At 63.5% G+C, this 19786-nt stretch overlaps 1 protein-coding gene and 1 non-coding gene across 4 annotated transcripts in view; one reads left to right on the top strand and one right to left on the bottom strand.

Annotated features, from left to right (window-relative positions):
* The window catches only part of CHD5 (chromodomain helicase DNA binding protein 5), a 63762-nt gene extending 44488 nt beyond the window's left edge, over nucleotides 1-19274 (bottom strand). For all 3 annotated transcript variants that reach the window (XM_067018550.1, XM_067018555.1, XM_067018546.1), the window contains exons 1-3: nucleotides 19115-19274; nucleotides 9309-9436; nucleotides 1937-2116 (exon numbers count right to left, since the gene is read on the bottom strand). In XM_067018550.1, coding sequence (XP_066874651.1) covers nucleotides 1937-2116; nucleotides 9309-9436; nucleotides 19115-19193 — 387 coding nt within the window. In that variant the 5' untranslated portion in view covers nucleotides 19194-19274. The remainder of the gene's footprint in view (nucleotides 1-1936; nucleotides 2117-9308; nucleotides 9437-19114) is intronic.
* Nucleotides 8998-9069, top strand: TRNAE-CUC (transfer RNA glutamic acid (anticodon CUC)). Its single transcript has one exon. It is a non-coding gene; the product is annotated as a tRNA-Glu (tRNA).
* Nucleotides 19275-19786: the final 512 nt, after the last annotated feature.

Raw genomic sequence — 19786 nt, 5'->3', positions numbered from 1 at the left:
GGGCACTGAAGCCCAGGGAGGTGCACGAGTTCCCAAGGGCACACAGCCAGCCAGCCCAGGCGTCAGGTCACAAAGCAGACCCCGGATGGCTGGGAAGGGAGGGGTGGGCGGTGGTGCTGGCTAGGAGATTGGAACCTGCTGGCCAGAGGCAGGCTCCAATCCTGGCCCTGCCACATACTAGCAGTGAGAGGTGGACAAGCTTCATCTCTCTATGCCTCAGTTTCCCCATCTGTAAAATGGGGACAACAGCACCTACGTCACAGGAGGGAAGGAGTTAGCACAGGTGCTTGGATCAGGGCCCTCACCCCGATTTCCCATTTGCTCCAGGCAGCCCTGAGCTGCGCCAGCCCCACCCACTGATCCATTCCACCAATCAGCACACGCCATCCCAGGCCACAGTTACTGATCCATTCCACCAATCAGCACACGCCATCCCAGGCCACAGTCACTGATCCATTCCACCAATCAGCACACGCCATCCCAGGCCACAGTCACTGATCCAGGTGGGCATGTGACTTAACCGGTCCAGGCCTCCTGTGCAGACAGCTAGGACACAAGCCAGCTTTCCCTCCTGCTGGATGGGGCAGGGGGTGTCCAAGAAGCCCTGCACTGCTGCTACACACACTCCCAGCCACGAGGGTGCCTGGCCTGAACCCAAAGCTGACCCTCCAAAGGCAAAGAAACAGGGCCCTGGATGGCACCACTGGGTCCCCCTAGCTGGAAGCCCCCTTGCCTCTCAACTTACTGCCTAAGCCCCTCAGAGCTGGGCTGTCTGCTCCAGCAGGGGAAGGCCACCCGGGCAGAAGACACAGCCTCCCTCGGCCCCAAGGGACCCGCTTCCCGGCCTCCTGTTCTCTGTGGCAGTTCAGAGGTGCTCCCACGTGGGATGCCCTCCCTTGGCCAACCTGCTCCTGACACACAGCCAGTCCTAGAGGTTCCCACCACGAAGCAGAGCAGCAAGTGAGCGATGACATTATTACAGGACGCCCCTGGATCACTCCTGTAAGTTCATCTTCCAAATCTGTCAGCTTCTCAGCTGACTCATAACACACCTGCCAGCTAATGAGCTCCCTCTGGGTGTTGGGACACCGCCGGCTCTTCCCAACGTCAGTCGTAGACAGTCACCACCTCTGCCTCACCCAGCAGCCACCGTACTAACGTTTACGGAGCGCTTATCTTCAAATCCACGGCCAGCCCAAACGGAGCCTCGAGCCTCATCAAACATCGAAGGCAGCAGGAGGTTCCCGGATGAGGTGCTGTCATCTGCCGTCTGCCCCTGCCCGACCCAGAGACCCAGGACCCAGAGCCCCTCTGCCGCCCTACCCTCGGCCCCTCCCCCCACCCCCGTGGGGCCCCCGCAAGGAGCGGCCTTGACATTCCAGGGGCCACATCATGCCCCACATTCACCGGGAAGAGGCCTTTCCCCAGGGGAGAGCTGCAGGCCCGTCGCTATAGCTTCCCTGACTCTCGCTCCCCGGGACACTCTCGCGGGATGAGTTTCGGAACCCGTGCTAAGACCCCCTTCCACCATAAGCGGAGCTGTCCAGCCACTTCTTAGCAAACCCCCCATTTGTCAGGTTCCTGGCACCAAACTTGACTCCAGACCATCGCTCTCCTCAGAAACAGCCGACCGCTCAAGTTGGCCAAGACAGCGGACAAGACACGTGAGCAAGAGGCCACACGACTTCCTCCCCAAACTCCTAAATGTCATCCGCTGTCATTTCTAACGTGTCTCCGAGCCTTGTGGCTACAGTACTTCTCACAGAGTTGTGTCCAGCCTTCACACCCACAGCCCCATCTGCCCCGACGGCCCTTCGTGGGAAAGGAGGCTCTGGCCCTCTTCCCACGGGGGCTCCGGGCTCGGACGGCGGGGCGCTGAGAGCAGCAGGCTCAGCCCGCCCAAGCCGGGGCCCCCCCCGCCAGGCCTCGGGGTTACCTTGAGGCACCCGTCATCGTTCTCGTCCTCGTCCTCATCTTTCTTTCTCCGCTTGGCTTTTTTCTCCTTCTTGTCCTTGAGCTTCTTCTTCTTCTTTTTATTTGGGGAGTAGTCACTGCCCTCACTGTCCGACTTCTCTTCCAGCTCCTCTTCATTTTCCGACAGCTCATCGTTGCTCCCCTGGAAGGGAAAGGTGGGCGGGACGGTGAGGGCCACAGGGGCCCAGGGCAAATGCAGAGTCCCGGGCAGCCGCGCTGCCCTGAGAGCGGCCTCCTGGCAGAGTCAGTGGGCCCACACTTTCTGGATCAGTCTCACCCGGCAGACCACTCAGTCCCAGCCAGGGGGGCTGCCCTGGGCCAGCACGGGGTAAGGGTCTTGTCCCCAGCGACTGGTTGGGGACAAGTGGTGCTGCGCAGGTGAGTCGAGGCCTCGCGTGAAGACACACGCCCCCACCAGTGCAGCTCGGTGCAGCCCGCCCAGAGGGCCCCGTTTCAGGTTGCCACGGACTCTGGGACTGTAACGCGTGTCAGCGATGGCACGTGGACCCAGGCGCTCGTAGAGAGGGTGTGATGCCCAGAGCCAAAAACCAAAATGCTGTCCACGCCGGAGAAGAGCCCCCAGCTTCCGCCCCGAACTCCCCAGCTCCTCTCCTCTCTGTTCATCCTTTGCATCCCATGGAGTCGTGTGTGTCAAGCGGAACCTACGATTCACACAGAGCGCACATCCCGTGCCCGTGCGCTCTCCGGACGCCGCTAAGGCACAAGCCCACCTTCCCCACCGCCCGAACCCGGCTGCTTCATCTCACTATGAGACAAAGTAATTTAGGCAGCTCTTAAGCTCGGTTTCCTTGATTTAGTTTCCGTCCATACAGGCAGAAAATGGCCCATTTATATGGAGATAAGGGTGTTTACAGACAGAGCATTCCCCATCAGAAAGGCACTGCCCCTGCGAGAAAGCTGAGAAAGCTGTGGGGGCGGGGGGGGGGCTTTTCAAGAGGCAAGCAGGCCGATTAGGCCCCTCCTGGCCTGGGTCTGCAGGAGAGGAGAGGCGCGGGTGCTCCAGCGAAGATGACACGCGGCTTCTTCGTGCTGGCGGTTTACTGTCCTCAACGGGAGCAAAGAGAGGCACGGGAGAGATGAGGAAAGAACTGGAGAAATGAAGGATGGGAGCTCCGGAAAGAGCAATGAGGGAGGGAGGCAAAAGAGGAGGGGGAGGGGGAGGAGGGAGGAGGCAGAGGAAGGGAGGGGGAGGGGAGGGCGGAGATGGAGGGGGCAGCAAGGCCAGTGGGTCTGTCCTGGGAGGCCCCCAGCCCACCCTGCCCTTTCCAACCGCACTGTGGAGTCGAGGGTCTTTTCCCAGGAGGGAGGCTCTTCCTGAGATACAGCTGGGAAAGGACCCACCCGTGGGGTCCCTGCACTTCCTGACTCTCCTGCCGCCGGCTCCCTGCTCCCAAACCTTCTATTCCCATTAAGCTGCTGAGTCAGTGTGCTGGCTGGTGGCTGGCAGGCAGCAGGGCCTCTGGGCCTTTCCAGAACCCAAGTGTGTGCGTCGGTCCTGGCTGCTGCCAGAGCCCACCCAGGACAGGACGGCCTTGCACGCGATCCCGTTCCCAGGGCTCATGGCCACAGCTCCAGGTCCTCTGGGGCGGCAGGGGTCAGACAGGGATGTCGAGTTTGGCCAGCTTGGAAGGAGGACCCTTCGACAGACCTGAGAGACAGGCTCTATCCCAGCCACACCCCCGCACAGGTAAGGATTGGAGGAGGAAACGGCCACAGGCTTCAGCACCGCGGACAGAGGCTGTGGGGCCCGCCGAGGGAGGGCCATGGGCCTGGCCCTCAGCTGCCCTGGGGAACCGAACCAGACCAGGGAGGAGACAGGAGGACCCACCGTGGCCCCGGGGGCTCCCCGGGGAGGCTGCAGGACAGAGACTGTCTCGGAGCTCTGACCCTTGCTGGTCAGGAATTGGGCAAAGTCACTGCAGCATCCTGACCTCAGCCTTCCCATCTGTGAAATGGGGATGCCATACAGGGCGGTAAGAGGAACAAAGGAGATCACGTGAGAGAGAAGGCCTAAAGCATTTCGAAGTAGGGGAGTCCCAAGTGCGCAGGACGCCCCCAGCTCTGTTCGGAAGCGGAAGATGCAGCCACAGGACCACAAACCGGAGGGCGCCACGAGCCTCACCACCCCCCCTCGTTTCTGCAAATCGGGGCTGGACTAAAGCCAAATGCAAGGACCGTGCCTGCAGCTGGGCAACAGTTACAGTGCAGACGGGCAACAGGACGCCAAAAGAAGAGGCTGCTGTGGCCGCACCTCAGGGGGAGGTGCCCTGAGTATCTGCTGGGGATCCCAAGTGCAGGAGAGGCGGGGAGTGGCCAGCACAGCTCTGAACGCGGGCCCGGAGGGAGCCGGAGGGAGGGAGGGAGGCGGGGAGGCGGGGAAGGTGCCTCCAGCAGACGCCCTCCCTGTCGGTGTGTGCACAGCGGGTCTGGTAGAAGGCCCCAAGCTGTGCACCGCCAGGAGTGTTAGTGCAGCAGCCACTCCGGGGCTAAGTGGGGGAGGCAGCAGGACAAAGTTCCTTCTCGAGGAATGAGCCGGAGCTACAGCAGGACAGTCAGCGGCCCAGCGGCCCACCGGGGGATGACAATGGGGGCAGCCCCTCCTTCCAGGGAAAGAACAGACCCCTCCCTGCCCTGTCTACCTGCACTGGGGAAAGCCTGGCCAAAGAGAAGACTCAGATTCCTCAGTTCTCCGGCTCCCCGCCCATTCCTTCCTGCCTTCTCCCCCCACCTGCACCCTGATCTCGTCCAAGACCCCCCTGCCCACCCGGGAGACTGGTGGAGGACGGGGTGCAGGACAGGTCCTGGGAGGTGGGTTCCCAATGGTACAATCAGTCTGTATGCACAGCGTCTCTCTGTATCCAGCTGTCTGGACACATCTAGACCAGGGCCTCCTTTTCCCAAAATCTTCCCTTGCAGAGAAGGGGGCAAGCGGAAGGGCAGCGAGTGGTTCTGAAAACTACGCGAAGAGGAGTGACCCGTCAGCAGGAGCTGGAGGGGTGCAGGTCAGCCAGCGGCAAGAAGGGGACGAATGACAAGATCCAGGAGTAGACTAACCATTCGGTATCTTGAAACTCACAGAGGAGAGTGCGGGCCAAGCCACGTTCAGGGAGGAGACACAGGCACAGAGCAAAAATGCCCTAATAAAGCCCTGAACCGACCTGAGCCGTGAGCCACACTGGGCTCTGAACATCAGGACCGGTCGGGGCTGTGGCCCTGCTGCTGTCCTCTGGGCTGCAGCAGCCCCAGGCGTGACTATAGGGGATGCCCTGGATGGCAGGAGAATCTAAGGGAACTTGGAGTCCCAAGAGAATCCATCTGCAAAGCTGCCTTAACTCCTACGCCCAGGCTGGGTGTGCGGGGGACTGCGGGTAGGGAGGAGGGGTCTCTGCGTGAGCCCCGGGCCCACTGAAGGCACAGCATGCCACCCGTGCAGGCCCCGGGGACCCCGAGTGGGCAGTCTATGCCCACCCTTCCTCCCCCAGCTCTGCAGATGTCTTTCAATCCAGGCCTCCCATGTCTCTCTCCCTTCCCTCTACGCCCAGCACTCAGCACACACGGCATCTCTCCAAAAAGCAGGCATTTCAACTCAAAAGGAGGGACTCAGAGAGTTGGTCATTCTCAATTTGGGGTCCTTCAAGACTGAGACGGAAAAAGAAAGAATGAAATATGAGCCTTCCCATTCACGAGTGTTATAAACAGTTATAATTTAGCACTGAATAATTGGTTGCTATGGCAACCGCTGCAGCACAGGTTGAAATCATTTCTCCCTCCTGCACTGGGTCTGACACGGAGCTTCATCTACATATGCTCAGGTTCCGGCCGAAGCCCCGGTTATTTTATGTAAATCAGAATTCACGACTTGCTGCCTGTCCCTCCACCCCACCCCCAAAAAACCTGCTGCTACATGGGTTCCACCACCGGGGGCCCTCTGCTCCCTCCACCCAGCGCCTTGTGTTGGGGCCACCTGGTTGGAGATGAAAAGGAGAAAAGGGGTGACATGCCCCTCCCCACATCCTGAGGACTGGGGTCTGCGGGCGGGCGGGCGGGCGGGGTGCACGTGGCGGCCAGGATCCTGCTCTCTGGCTGCAGCAGGCTCAGACTGTTGACATCTGACAGCTGCCAAGCCAGGCTCTCAGCAATGCTGGGGAGGGGGCAGCAGTGGCCCGAGGGCCACCTTGGGGGCCTGGCTGGCACTGCCCGGTCATCTGCGGGGCCCTCCAGTCTACCCTGGCCTCCTCCTCCTTTGAGAGCCGGGAATTGCATCTCAGTAGAGAGAGGAAGGAGAGAGGGAGAGGAAGTGAGGGGAGGGGGAGTGGAATGGAGGAGAGGAGAGAGGAGGGGGGGGGGAAGAAGAGGTGGGCGGAGAAGAGATGCAGAGGAGCAAGAAGGAGGGCAAGGGAGACCCAGGAAGAGGTAGCAAGAGATGGATACAGCACAGAGGCCATGCTCAGGCCACAGCAGTGAGAGACGAGAGCCTCCCTCCCAGTTTCCCAAGAAAGAAGCTTTGGGAGAGGGAGAGAAATCGCTGAGGAGCTGGGGAGAAGGTGCTTGCGCGGGATGCCCCAGGACCCTAGAATCTACGTCCACCCGGCATCCACAGAGCATCAGGTCTGAGGGCTGACAGCAGTGGCCGCAACAGAGCAAGATTTCAGAGCTTCAACCAGGAAGTCGGCCCCTGCATCCCAGGGCCCCGCCGGCCCTGAGCCATCTAACCTCTGCCCCCAACGAAGACAGATGTGAGGGCCAGGGTGTGGGAGGGGCTGAGGGGAGCTGCATCAAGGAATTCGGAGCCCCCTCCCCACAGCAGGGGGACCTGGTCCTCCGGGCACGGCCGCCCCTTCCCCTCCCCTGCCTCCGAGACTGCCCCCCCTGGATAACGGGGACAGGAAGCAGCCGCTCACAACCTGCCCATGTGCAGCCCATGTCCCAGCCGCGGGGTTAGGGGTGGGGTGTCCCGGGAGGGGATAGACCTGTCAATCCTGGAGGGATGCCAGGAGCCCAGGCAGTGAGGACAGAGCTGAAAAGCAGCAGAGATGGAGGGTGCCATCCGACAGGGGCAGCGCTGGCCTCGGAGGCGGCTCGGGGTCCCTCTGGGGGGAGAAAGGGTCGTCTACGCGCGCCAGAGGAGAGGAACAGCCGGGTGTGGCCGCAAGCGGGCACGGAGAGGCTCCGGGGCAGCTTTGGCCAGGAGCCTGGACAGGGCAGCTGTCCTAAGGAGGCCCTTCCCGGGAGCCAGGAGAGCCGAACAGGGGGCGGACCTGGTGAGAAGTGCTGACCCCAAGCTCACCAGAGAACACGGGCAGGAGGTACCTGCATGGTTGCAGCTGGAGGAGGTGGGGCTGACACCTCCCTGCCCCAGTCCCTGAGCTCCAGGCAGGCCAGCCTGGGGCCAAGCACTACGGGGCCCCGGGGCACCGCCCAGGGCAGGCCCTGCCCTCCAGACGTGTGCGGGCTGACACCCTGAATGCCCCCGAGGGCCACTGGCCTTCCCCGTGGCACCTCTCACGTGAAGACGCCCTATCGGCCCATCATAACTGATTTGCCCTCAGAAAACAGGGGGGTGTGGATAGGTGATGCTCCCCTTACTGCAGACACAGAAGCAAGGCTCAGACAGGTGTGGGCAGTGGCCTGGGGAGATGTGGGGGAGAAACCCCCCCACCCATCGCCTGCCCCCCACCACAGGCCCTTGGTCCAAAGGAGGCTCCCCCCTCCGGCCCCCGCAGCCTGTTTGGGGACCCTCCAGAGTTAAGTCATAGCACGGCCCCCTCTGCACAAAGCCTTACAGGGGACAAACCAGAGGCCCACGGTGGCCTTTGAGGCCACATCAGAACATCCCAGCAGGGCCCCCCCCCCACTGCTACTCTGTCCCCGGGCCACCGAGGGCGATAACACCCCCCGACCGCCTCCCCTCTGAGGCCGGGCCAGGTGGGTCTCCTCTGGGCAGGGGAGGCGAGAAGACCAGAGGACTGACAGCGCTTCCCCTCGGAGCAGGGGGGCCAGGGGAGGACCAGGCTGGGGGGGAGGGGGCAGCCGGACATCCCCAGGGCCAGATCTCAGCCGCGTTGCTGTGACCCCTGGCAAGTTCATCTCTGAGCCTCGTCTGTTAAGCAAGGCGCACACCACCCCGTCCCCATAAAGCCACCGGGAGGACTCAGTGACGGCGAGGAGAGGTGGCAGCTCTCACGGGGTGGGAGACGGGAGCCCCCACGTCGCCCTATGACCGTCCCCTCCAAGTGCCGAGGGCTGTAAGCTACAAGGCGGCCCCGGCTTCCCCCTCTGTCGGGTGGTGATAATCGTCCCTGGCCGCGTCTCCCAAGGTTGCTGTTGAGGATGAAGTGGCTCCACGTGGGGCACATTCTAGAAATGCTCACACGAGTTACTCATAGGAGACCCATCCCTCACCGGGGTCTCCTCACTCTTCTCCCATTTGTATCTTGTTCACCAGGATTCTAACTCACATCAGGTTGGAAGCAGCAAGCTAGAGAGACAGACGGCTGCCAGGAAGCAGACACGGAGGGGGTAGCAGAAGGTGCCACCAAGAGCACAGAGGCAGCAGACACGGATGTAAGCGGGAACAAGCGCCCTTCCGTGAAGGGGTGGGAGCGCCGGGGACCCCGTGTTGCCACGGCCCAGGACAGACGCCAAGGGGAAAAGAATAAACACCCCAGAACACCCTGTTTAAGAAGACAGTAGGGGGCTTCCCTGGCGGCGCAGTGGTTAAGAGTCCGCCTGCCAATGCAGGGGACACGGGTTCGAGCCCTGGTCCGGGAAGATCACACGTGCCGCGGAGCAACTGGGCCTGTGCGCCACAACTACTGAGCCTGCGCTCTAGAGCCCACGAGCCACAACTACTGAGCCCGCGTGCCACAACTACTGAAGCCCACGTGCCTAGAGCCCGTGCTCCGCAACGAGAAGCCCACACACCGCAACAAAGAGTAGCCCCCGCTCTGCGCGGCAACGAAGACCCAAAGCAGACCAAAATAAAAATGTACACTTGGGAATTCCCTGGTGGTCCAGTGGTTAGGACTCCGTACTCTCACTGCCGTGGCCCGGGTTCAATCCCTGGTCAGGGAACTGAGATCCCGCAAGCCGCGCTGTGCGGCCAAAAAATAAAAGGACAGGACACTTGAGATTCGTCTCGGGGCAGGTGTCCATGGGGACACTGCCCACACCAGATACTGGTTTTGGTGTTTTTCACTCAGGCTCAGCTCTCTGGAGGCACCCCTCCGCCAGATGGTCCTAGGAGCCCAGGTCTTTCTCCGCAGGCCCAGGGGGAGCCGCCAAGAGCCCCACACGGCCCCAGCTTCACTCACCTCTTTCTTCTTCCTCTTCCCTTTGGACCTGTTCTCCTTGAGCTTCTTGGACTTCTTCTTCTTGGGAAGGCTCACGGGCTCCTCAGGGAAAAAGTCATCGAAGCCTTCAAGGCCACCATCTTCTTCTTCTGGAAAAATCAGAAGGGAGAGGGGGTTACTCTGCTGCTTCCTTCAGGGAGACCCCCAGGGACACAGAGTGAGAGGCAGGGCCCGCTGGGACAGTCAGTTCCTCTGCCACCCAACCGTGCCGTGGCACGGCCACCCTGCCCTCCCCAGCCCACCCCCGCCCCTCCCCGCCTTCTCCGTCTAGTTCCCCTGCCCCAACCCCTCAAAGCCACCCCCAGACCCACCGAGTGGAACCCCAGCCCCTTGGGCTGTGTCACATCTCCCCCCTCACCCTCTCTGGGCCTCTCCTCCTCTCAACCTGTAAAATGGAACAATAACCACCTACCCTGCTATGACAGTGCTTGGGAAACTGAAGTAAAAACAAATGACCAGGGCTTCCCTGGTGGCGCAGTGGTTAAGAATCCACCTGCCAATGCAGGGGACACGGGTTCGAGCCCTGGTCCGGGAAGATCCCACATGCCGGCGGAGCAACTAAGCCCATGCGCCACAACTACTGAGCCTGCGCTCTAGAGCCCAGAAGCCACAACTACTGAGCCTGCGCTCTAGAGCCCGTGCTCCGCAACAAGAGGAGCCACCGCGATGAGAAGCCCGCGCACCGCAACGAAGAGTAGCCCCCGCTCGCCACAACTAGAGAGAAGCCCGCGCCGCAGCAACAAAGACCCAATGCAGCCAAAAATAAATAAATAAAATAAAATAGATTAAAAAAAAAAAATGACCAAGTAAGAGGCCTTGTGGACACGGCTCCCCGGGGAGAAAGCAGCCCCACGGAGTCACAAAGCCACATCTCCAGCTGGCCCAGGGAGGGGTCGAGGCCCACCTCTGCCCTCCAGAGGGCCACGGCGTGGCCAGGAGAGAGCCTGTGAGTGCAGGATGACAGGGACGTGCAGGTCACAGCACCCTAGGACCACCTGGTGCCTCGAAGCAAGTGCCCGGCAGCTTGGAGGAGAGACCAGCACGGAGGGTGCCCGGGCGCCCCTCAGTGGGGATCCGAGGGCCACACGGCCTCCCCTGCCTGGTCCCCGTCCGCACCTGCCCAGGCCCCTCCCCGTCACACGTACCCGGACGCACAGCAGGATGCCAAACACACTCCGCTGGGCGCTCGGGACCATGTGACGGTCCACAGAGAGGTGGGTGTCCTAGAAGCCGCCCGCCTTTCCGGAACCCTCATTCCTTCACGCACTGGAAAGGCTGGGGGCAGCAGGCGGGTGTGTCGCGTGGGCATCTTAGAAGAAGCTGCAGGCTGCATGCTTCCTGCTGCCCCCAAAGGGAGCCCGTGGCTGGGGCCTAACTCCCACCCAGGAAGTCAGGGGTAAGAAAGGGCACGAGCCCTGGGTTCCTGGCACCGGACGTGGGCCCCAGGGCGGGGGGTGCGGAGAGCGGGAGGGCCCTCTTGGGGGCAGACGGCAGCAAAAAGACGGCGCAAGAACAAACCCCCCAGACTAGAGCTATGCATCTGGCTGCCCGGGATGAAGGAAGCTTCCAGAAGGCAACGGTGCAACCTCCCAAGAGTCCACAAAAGGGGCCCACAAGCCAGCCAGCCTCCACCCACACCGGCCGGCTTATGCCCCATCCCACACCCTTCACTGCCCCTGTGCACGGGAGGGGGTGGGGGGACATGACAGGGAGTCTCACTCAGTCTGGGGTCTGCCTCGAGCGGGACCCCACCGTGAGGCTGCCACCCTGGGAGACCCTTAGGAGGGCAGAAAGTCCCAGGGCCACGCAGGGGACTTTCATATGGGAAATGGGCAGCGTCCTCACTGAATCGAGTTTAAATGATAGGCCCCCAACCCCGCCCAGGAAGTCTAAAAATTTTAGAGTAAAACATCCTGGCTGTTGAACGCGTCAGACCCACAGGTGCTCGGACACGCCGACACACCCTGGGCGCTCCAACATCCGCCCGTCCTCCAGAGGGCTCCACCCCAGGGCCTGGGACCCTGCCTCCTGGAGCCCCCAGCGGGGAGGGGAAGGCGCCCATCACTACACCCTGGGTGCAGCTAGAGGGCGCTGGTGACGCTGGTGGCCCAGTGAATGCCCCGCCCCCACACACCCGGAGGGCCAGTTCCCACATGAACTACCCCCCTACCCAGGGAAGGCGGGGGCTGCACCCTCTGTCTCAGCACCCCTCTGCTCCAGGGCCCTCCTCCGGGGCTGCCAGGGGGCCTGTGGCCCTGCCCCCCAGGAGTCCACGGGGACAGGGCATGCCCAAGTCTCAGTCCCCTCCCCATCCTGCCAGGCAAACACAGACAGGGAGAGAGACCAACTCCAGGCAGGTGCAGGTGACACGGGGGTGGCCTGAGTGCTGGCTTTCCCCAGGAAGCCAGCTCAGCGGTCCTGACTGGCAGACAGGGGCAGTGCTGAGGACCGGACCACGTGGAGGGCACAGCTGCTGTGGCCCTGGCCGGGGCCACGGCCTACGGGGCGGGCAGCGAGGGCAGGCCCAAAGCTGGGTTCAATGTGGGCAGGCTTTGAGGGGAGCCAGGCTAGGGCAGCAGGAGCCGAGCCCGTCCCGTCCCCTGAGCCCTGGCACGGGAGAGGCAAGGATTTCGGGGCCAGTTGGAGACGTTCACAGGGACCCCCAGAGTCATCCTGGAGTGGAGGGCTCCGGGGGACAGTGACATGGCTGGCGGGGAGCCAGGCTGGCGATGTGATGCCCATCCACGCCTGCCCACTCTCCCACCGGCCTCCACCTCCCCCGGAGCCGCAAAGAGACCGCCTGGGAGAGCCACCCCCGCACCCTGGCCGTGCCCAGCACGGTTATGTAACGGGCTCAGCTGATGCAATCGGGAGGGGGCCTCTCTCTCCCGCCTCCTGCCACCTCCCCACGTCCCCTGTCCCCTCGGCGGGGCAGTCCCCGGACGGGGAAGGCCAGCCCAGCCCACGGTCACAGACTGACCAGCCAGCAGCCCAGACAATGGATGCACAGGAGGCCGCGGGAGGTTCTAGAAGGAAGCCTGGGGTCTCCCGAGGGCTGCGCCCCACCCTGCCCGGGAGAGAGGTAGGGGCACCTCTAGCCCTAACCCACGCCCAGGACAGGGCTCGGAGGAGAAGTCCTCAGGCCCTCTGCCCTTGGACAGACCCCTCTTCCATTCCCAGAAGACCTCACGGCCCAGGGCCATCTGTCTGGTTAAATCCCTCCTCCAGGGACCTTCCAGAGCTGGCACACGACCACGACCACAGGGACCCCACCCTGCCCACCCCCCCGTCTTCCTCCCCCACAGGGCTTCTGGTGGCCCTGAGGACGCCCAGGGCTGACCTCCTGTGACGCTGCTCCGCGACCCCCCCCAATGATTCCCACTCAGCCCTGCCCCCTCCTCCCTCTTCTGCAACCGGCCCTGAGCTTCTTCGAAAACCAGACCTGGAGAGTCACAGCCAAGCAATCCTTCCCAGTGCCTACCGGCCCCTCCCGGAGCCCAGCCCTGTGCCTCCTCAGGTACCCAGCCACCAGTAAGGCGGGAGCCCGCCCGCCCCGGGGGAGGGTCCTGCGGAAGAGCGGCCTCAAGACTCCTTGTCTGCCAGCTCCCGGCTGCCCCCAGCCCTTCCGGCCCCCAGGCCGTGCCCTCTCGCACCAGCCCTGCCCCTCCAGGGCCCGAGGCTCCATCGACCCCAGATGGGCTATGATTAGGACCCACTAGCCCTGATCTGTCTCCCAGGTCTGGGGCGGGGCCAGGGGAGACTGCCTCAGAGATGAGACGGGGGACGGGGGGGGGGGGACGGCAAAGAGAGGCACCCGCACCTCTGCTGCTTTCCCCAGCCCCTCACCAGCTCCCTGCACACACTCGGGCTTAGCCCAGCGGGACCCCCAGGCTGCTCTGCAGGCTGCAGCCCAGGCAGGGGGGGTGGACCCTTCTTGGCGAAACACCTTATAACAGTGGAAGGATCTACCACCTGCACCAACCTCGAAGCAGGTAGCATATGTTCATTTATATGAATTCATCTAATCCACACAGCAACCCTGGGAGACGGTACTATTATCACCCCCCTCTGCAGACAAGGAAACAGGCTCCGAGGATCTCATCGCTTGCCCACTTCTGAGTCTCACAGCCGGCAGGTGGCTTCCACCACCAGGTGTGGTCCCTGCGCCTGCCCCACCCTCCAGGTATAGGACCCTCCCAGAATGCAGACCTTCCCCACGTTTACTTCACAAGCATTTAAACAGCATAGCCCATGTGCCAAGCTCAGGCACGCCCAGGGGACACTGAGGTGACTCGGGCCGGCCCCTGGTCTGAAAGAGCACCCGTGGTCCCGCAGGGTGGGAGGGTCAGGGCTAGTCCACCGCCAGTCCCCGTGCTCTGCCCGCCCCCGGCCCCTGTCCTCTGGGGACAGGGAACTTAGCAAACACAAGGTGATCAGAGCCAAAGAAAAACTTAGGACTGTGGAAGGAAGAGGTAGGTCGTCTGAGTCGGGGTGGCTGACAGATTTGGGGAGGTGGAGCCAGGAGCCGGGTCAAGAGCTCCATCACCCGAGTCCGGAAAGGTGAGTAAATCTGTCAGCGATGGGGACCCAGCTCGACGACCACCATCCTCTCTGAAGCCTGTGGAGAGGGTCTCCTTCCGTTCCCCCAAGCAGGAAACAAGACCACCTGGTGGCCAGGGGGAGGGACAGGGGAGCGCAGGCTTCGAACCACCACCCCTTCCTGGCGGGGTGGTCCCCAATCCCCTCTCCACTGAGCCCACTTCCTCATTCTTAAAATGGGCCGAGTACTGGGAATTCCCTGGCGGTCCAGCGGTTAGGACTCTGTGCTTTCACTGCTGAGGGCGCAGGTTCGACTCCTGGTCGGGCAACTGAGATCCCGCAGGCTGAGCGACGCGGCCAAAAATAAACGAAGAAATAAATATTTAAAGATATATGGGCTGAGAACTGCCTTTCTCACGGGGGGAGGAATTAGAAACTGTGAGGTGCAACTGAAGTGCCTGGCAGTGCCAGGCAGGGCCCAGGGCCTCAGGAGGGTGAGGAAGGCCGGGGCTGAAGGAGTGGGGGGGGGGGGGGGGGAGGGGGAGGGGGATCTCCCGTTTGGCCACTGGTGCACCAGGGGTTCTCAGGGCCGCCCTAGGGCTGGCCAAGGAGGGGTCACCAAGACTAAGGTTCCCATCAGCTCTTGGAGTGCCCCCCACACCACAGGTCTCTACTGACATTGCTGGGGTGGGGGGCGGTACTCCCGCCCAAGAGAGGATTAATAATTCATTTATGACATTTAACAAAACCCAGACACCACCTCACCGGCATCTCATCAAACAAAACGTCAGTCCTGACACCACGGGCGGGCGGGCAGGCAGGTGGGGGCGGAGGACAGGGGAGGCTTTTACCCGAAGGGACTGGGGCCCAGAAAGAGCGAGGATGGAGGAGGCTGGGGGCCCAGAGCACTGACAGGGAAAAGGAGGAAAGAGAGGCCGGGAGGGAGGGGACGGGGACAATAGAGGAAAAGAGAGGGGCAGCCAGACAGACAGACGGAGTGAAGCAAGGACTCGGGGAAGACAGCCTGACAGACTTGGAGACAGACAAAGGGATAGACACGGGGAAAGAGTGAGTGAGAATAAGAACAGGAAGAGGGAAATAAGGACAGAGCCAAAGAGGCAAGGCAGGAAGTCTCAAAAGTTTTACCTGCAAAAACCCCAGAAAGTCAGACACCGTGTACTGTGTTCAATACTCGCTCAGAGAAGACATGCAAGAAATCTGTGCTGGGTGGGTGAGTGGATGGATGGACAGACAAATGGATGATGGATGGATGGACAGATAGATGAAAGGACCGATGGACGGATGGATGGATGGACGATGGGTCAATGGATGGATGGGTGGATGGAAGGAAGGAAGGATGAAAGGACTGGACAGATTAAATAAATGGATGGGTGGGTGGGTGGGTGGATGGATGGATGACGAATGGGTAGGACGGCTGGCCAGTGTATGGTGGGTGTACTGGTTGGTTTTGTGGTTGGATGGGTAGCTGTTCTGGTGGGAGGGTGGATACATGGGTGGGTGCATTAACAAGTGGGTGGGTGACTGAATGAACTGGGGGAACGATAAATCAATTTAGAATGCGGTGACTACCCCACAGGCCAAGCCACTGGGCCAAGTGTGCTGTAACCACTTGACCTCCCTCCTCTCAGCAAAAAGGATTAAATATGACCAGGCTCCCTGGGACGCCCCAAACCCACACTTCCCCAACGTGGGGGGAGCAAACTAAGGAGGCGCAGACCTTCAGGAATCATGGCTCTGTCTCCCTCCTGGTCCCTGGGCCCACAGAAGCCTAGACGGGCTATGGGGGGACCCGAGCCAGTCAGGTCCAGAGCGCCACACTGTCCGGCCTGGAGAGAAGATGGGCTCACCGGCTCTAGGAAACCCACCCCTCTGTGTGGGACTGAGGAAGGGCTGGGCCTACAAGGAAGGGACAAGGCCTGGGATGCTGAGGCCCTCTCCCCCCTCCCTCGCCCCGGTCCCTGTGGCCCAGGCTCCCAGCCCCCCAGCTTACTGGATGAGGGTGCGTGTCTCAGAAGCATTTCCTGGGGGAAGGCAGGCCAACTGCTCCCCTTGGACGGTGCTAATTATAAGCCACACTTTACGGCACCTATTATGTGCCGGGCACTGTGACCTACTTGTCCCACGTGCACCGCCTCATCAGTCCTCATAATAAGCCCTCTATGAGGTAGCTGACGCCACAGCCCATGCCACAAGTGGGGACACTGAGGCAGAGGGACAGGGTGGCTCGCCCAAGGCCAGGCCACCAACAAGCAGCAGAGGCGGAGCCACCTGACTCTCGAGCCCTCTCTTGGACTAGCCCTCTGGATGCCCAGGAGAATCTGGCAGCTGGGGTCCCTGAGCCCGAGGCAGGCACCTGCCCCCATCCCCGCAAGCAGGCTCAACTACCCGCCTCGATGCCAGAGCGCTGCCCGCCCAAAGCCCGGGCGGCAACAAGAACACTGCTGAGGGGGGGGTGGACAGGCAAAGTGAAGACAGACAGCAGGCCTGACAAGCGCTGAGTCGGCCGCGGCAGACTGAATGCGCAGTGTGACCGCCCCCAGCCCACCGGCGCCCCCATCCACAAACCGCCGCCCGGGGGACCTGCTGGCCCTACATCCCTGTGGGCCACGGCCACGAGCTCAGGCCGAGGGCTGCAGAGAGGCCGCAGTGGAGGGTAGGGGGCCGGGCGGCCAGCACTTCAGGAGAGACACGAGGCCTGGGCTGAGGCTGCCATCACGTCCAAAGGCCAGGATGACCCAGGGACCCCCAGCCCTCAGACACTGAGACCACAACCCTCTCTCTAGCGCCCGCAGTGGGTGGTCTCGGGAGTCACACCCGAGGTGGGAAGCCACGGACACAAGTCAGCTGATGATAATATTCCAGGGAAGCACTGCCAAGAAAATAAAGCATTAAAATGGGCCTGAGAGTGGCAGGGGTGGGGCTCCGCTGGAGCCGGGAGCTGAGACCTAACCGGCAGGAAGCAGGCAGGCTGCTGTGAGCCGAGGAAAGCTTGGGTCTGGCAGGGGTCACGGCCAATGCTCAGGGCAGGATGGAGCCTGGGGGGTTCCAGAAGCGTCAGGGAAGCCAGAGTGTGAACAAGGAGGTCGGGGTGGAGATGAGGGTGGAATACAGAAGGGACTTTGCAGTCAGTCCAAGACGTGGGGGTCCGGGTCTGCTCTGTGTTTTCAAAGGTGACCCCGGCTGCTGAGCGGAGCGTGGTCGGTGAGAACTGGTTAGGAGGCTCTAGAGGGGACCAGCCGGAAGGGACAGTGGCTTGGACCAGGGACACAGAGAGGAGCTGGCAGCTCGGGAAGGTTCAGGACATGCTCTGGAGGTGGGAGCCCCTGGCCTCGCTGAAGGACAGGCTGCAGTCTCTGCTCTGCGGGACTTTAGGGGTCTTCCTAGAGGCCCTGGGGCCAAGCCCACCCCGCCACGCCCTGCCCTGGAGTGACAGGTGCAAGCACGAGGGAGAAAAGGTGGTGGGCAGGCAGGCGACTCGGACCAAGGTCCCAGTGGAGTGAGCTGGGTGCCCGCCAGTCTGGGGGCACCTTCCCTGGCCTCCTCGCCTCCCAGCCCCCCTCCGAGCCCTGACACAACGAGGGAGAGCCAGAATGCGTGGGAAAGGGGGACAGGGGACCCCATCAGGGGGTTGGTGAAGTCCCAGAAATAAGCCTGTTCACGCACGTTCAGCTGTCCACTGGCCCCATCGGTGCCACAAAGGGCCACGCCCCGAGCACCACTCACTGAGGAAGCCAGTGACCAGCTTAGCAAGGAGCCAGCTTCCTGAGTAGAAAACAGCCATGGGTTTCAGTGCCTGTGCTAGGCCTCTGTGTTCCCTTCCGGGAAATGGGCCTAATTCCCTGGACCCCAGCACGGAACCGTCAACTATCGCCCAAGCAACTCCACCCATGGTGGCCACCTCACCCCCACTCCCCTCTCCCCAGCAGACTCTTTGCAAACTTGGCTGCACTGCCTGAAAGGCAGGGTGAGGCCCCAGTCACCCCAAGCAAACAAGTGGGCAGGGGGGAGGAGACCCCTCAGGGGGCATGGCCACCTGGTGGGAAGCCCCTCACTAGGAGAGGCAGAGCAGCGGCAAGCGGCCGCCCCTGGGTCCTCCCCTTCTCACCTCCTGCGCACAGGAGTTAAGGTGCCAGTCTGTGAAATACGCTCCCCCCTGGGGCCAGACAGCCCACTCCAGGGCCAGGGAGGGCTCCGGCACCGCCCACAAGTCCCTCAAGAGCCCAGGAGGGGCCATGACTCGGTGCGGGGAAGCTGCGATGTGACAGAGTCCCCCAGAAGGGGAGGCGGAAGGCTGGTTGACAGGGTGAGGCCCTGCCCAGCTGTGCCAGGAGGGGAAACGTCCCAAACAAACGGTGAGCAGTTAAGTAAAGAATGATCCTGCAAGGCTACCCCTGACGCACAAGCCCTCTTTCTGCTGAATTCTGGAGAGGGGAGGCGAGGGCAGGGGCGGTGGCCCTGCGAGTCAGGCCCGGAGCCAAAGCAGGGTGGGCTGGGAACGCCACTAGCCGGGCGACCGCGGGCTGGAGGCGCCGGCCGGCGCTAGGGCGCGCCAGGAAGACGCCGGCGGCCCGGGCAAAGTGCTCGGGAGCGGCGGTCACGGCACCCGGCGGCCGGGGAAGGGGAGAGAGTCCGAGCCCGCGCGCCTCAGCCCGGAGGTTTCGTGGGCCCGGAGGGAAGCCGCCCCAGCCAGGGCGCTCGCCCTCTCCCCGAGTACGTCCCGTCCTCCGCCCGCTTCGGGCCGCACCCAGCGCACCCTGGGGCCGAGATCGGCCGGGTCCGGGTATCTGGTCCCGCCGGCCCCCGCCCGTCCCCGCGAGGCCAGGGGTGCGCGGCGCGGGGCGAGAGCGCAGAGTGCGCGGCACCGGCAGCCGAGCGCGATTCCCGCCCCCTTCAAGGGCACGCAGGCTGACCCCCGCGGCGCCGCGCCCCCTCCCCGCTTCGGGCGCCCGGCGCAGGCCCCCGGCGGTCCTCCGCCCGCGCCGCGGCCAGGGCGGCCCCGCTCGCACCCGCCCCTGGCGGCCCGCGCGCCGCGCCCCGCCGCTCGCCCAGCCCCGCGCCCTTGGCCGCGCGGCGCCAGCAAGGCGGGAACGCAGCCCGTCGCCCCCTCCCGCGCGCCGCCAGCGCCGCCCGCGAGGTCCGGCCCCGGGGCCCCGCCGGTCGCCTCGCCCCCCGCCGCCCGCCCCGGGCGCAGCCGGCGCCCCGCTCACCTGACATCTCGTCCTCGTTCTCCATCTCGTCCGCGAACAGCCGCGGCAGCTCCTCCTCGGTGCCCAGCGGGCCCCGCATGCCCGGCGCGGGGGGGAGGGGAGGTGGGCGCCCCCCCTCCCGCCGGGCGCGGTGCCAGCCTTAACCCGTGCGCTGCCGGACGGGCGAGCACGGCGGGCGAGGCGGCCTCGGCGAGAAGATGGCGGACGCCTGCCCCCCCACCCCCCCAAACCTCCACCCCGCCGTCTCGACCCCCTTCCTCTCGGCCGCCTTCGCCCCGCTCCCCGCAAAGCCCGGGCTGCTCCGCCCACCGCGCCCCGCAGCCTGAGTCCCGCAGCCAGCCGAGGTGGCGGCGGCAGCGCCGGCGGCGCAGCAGCCAGGCGGGGGGGAGGGGGTGGGGGGGCGGGGGGCGGCACACATGCCCGGATTGTGACGTCCAGTCTGGTTGCTGTGGCAACCCCATCCCATCGTTCCGGCAGCGCGACTAGTTAACAGCAGAGAACAAGTTGGGGGGACTAGTCCTGAGACTCTGGGTGCGGGGTGGGGACAGGGCGCTCCGGCAGGGGGAGCCGTCGAGGCGACCACGCGCCCGGGGACCCGACGGCCGAGCTGGCAGCTGGGACTCGGGTGGGCCGGGCCCGATGGGAGGCGGGGAAACGCCGGCCCGCGCACCC

This window comes from Kogia breviceps, chromosome 1 (assembly GCF_026419965.1).
Source record: "Kogia breviceps isolate mKogBre1 chromosome 1, mKogBre1 haplotype 1, whole genome shotgun sequence".
In the NCBI taxonomy this organism is placed as follows: domain Eukaryota; kingdom Metazoa; phylum Chordata; class Mammalia; order Artiodactyla; family Physeteridae; genus Kogia; species Kogia breviceps.
Note: the sequence above shows the minus strand (reverse complement) of the source record. Positions and strands in the feature narration are given on the sequence as shown.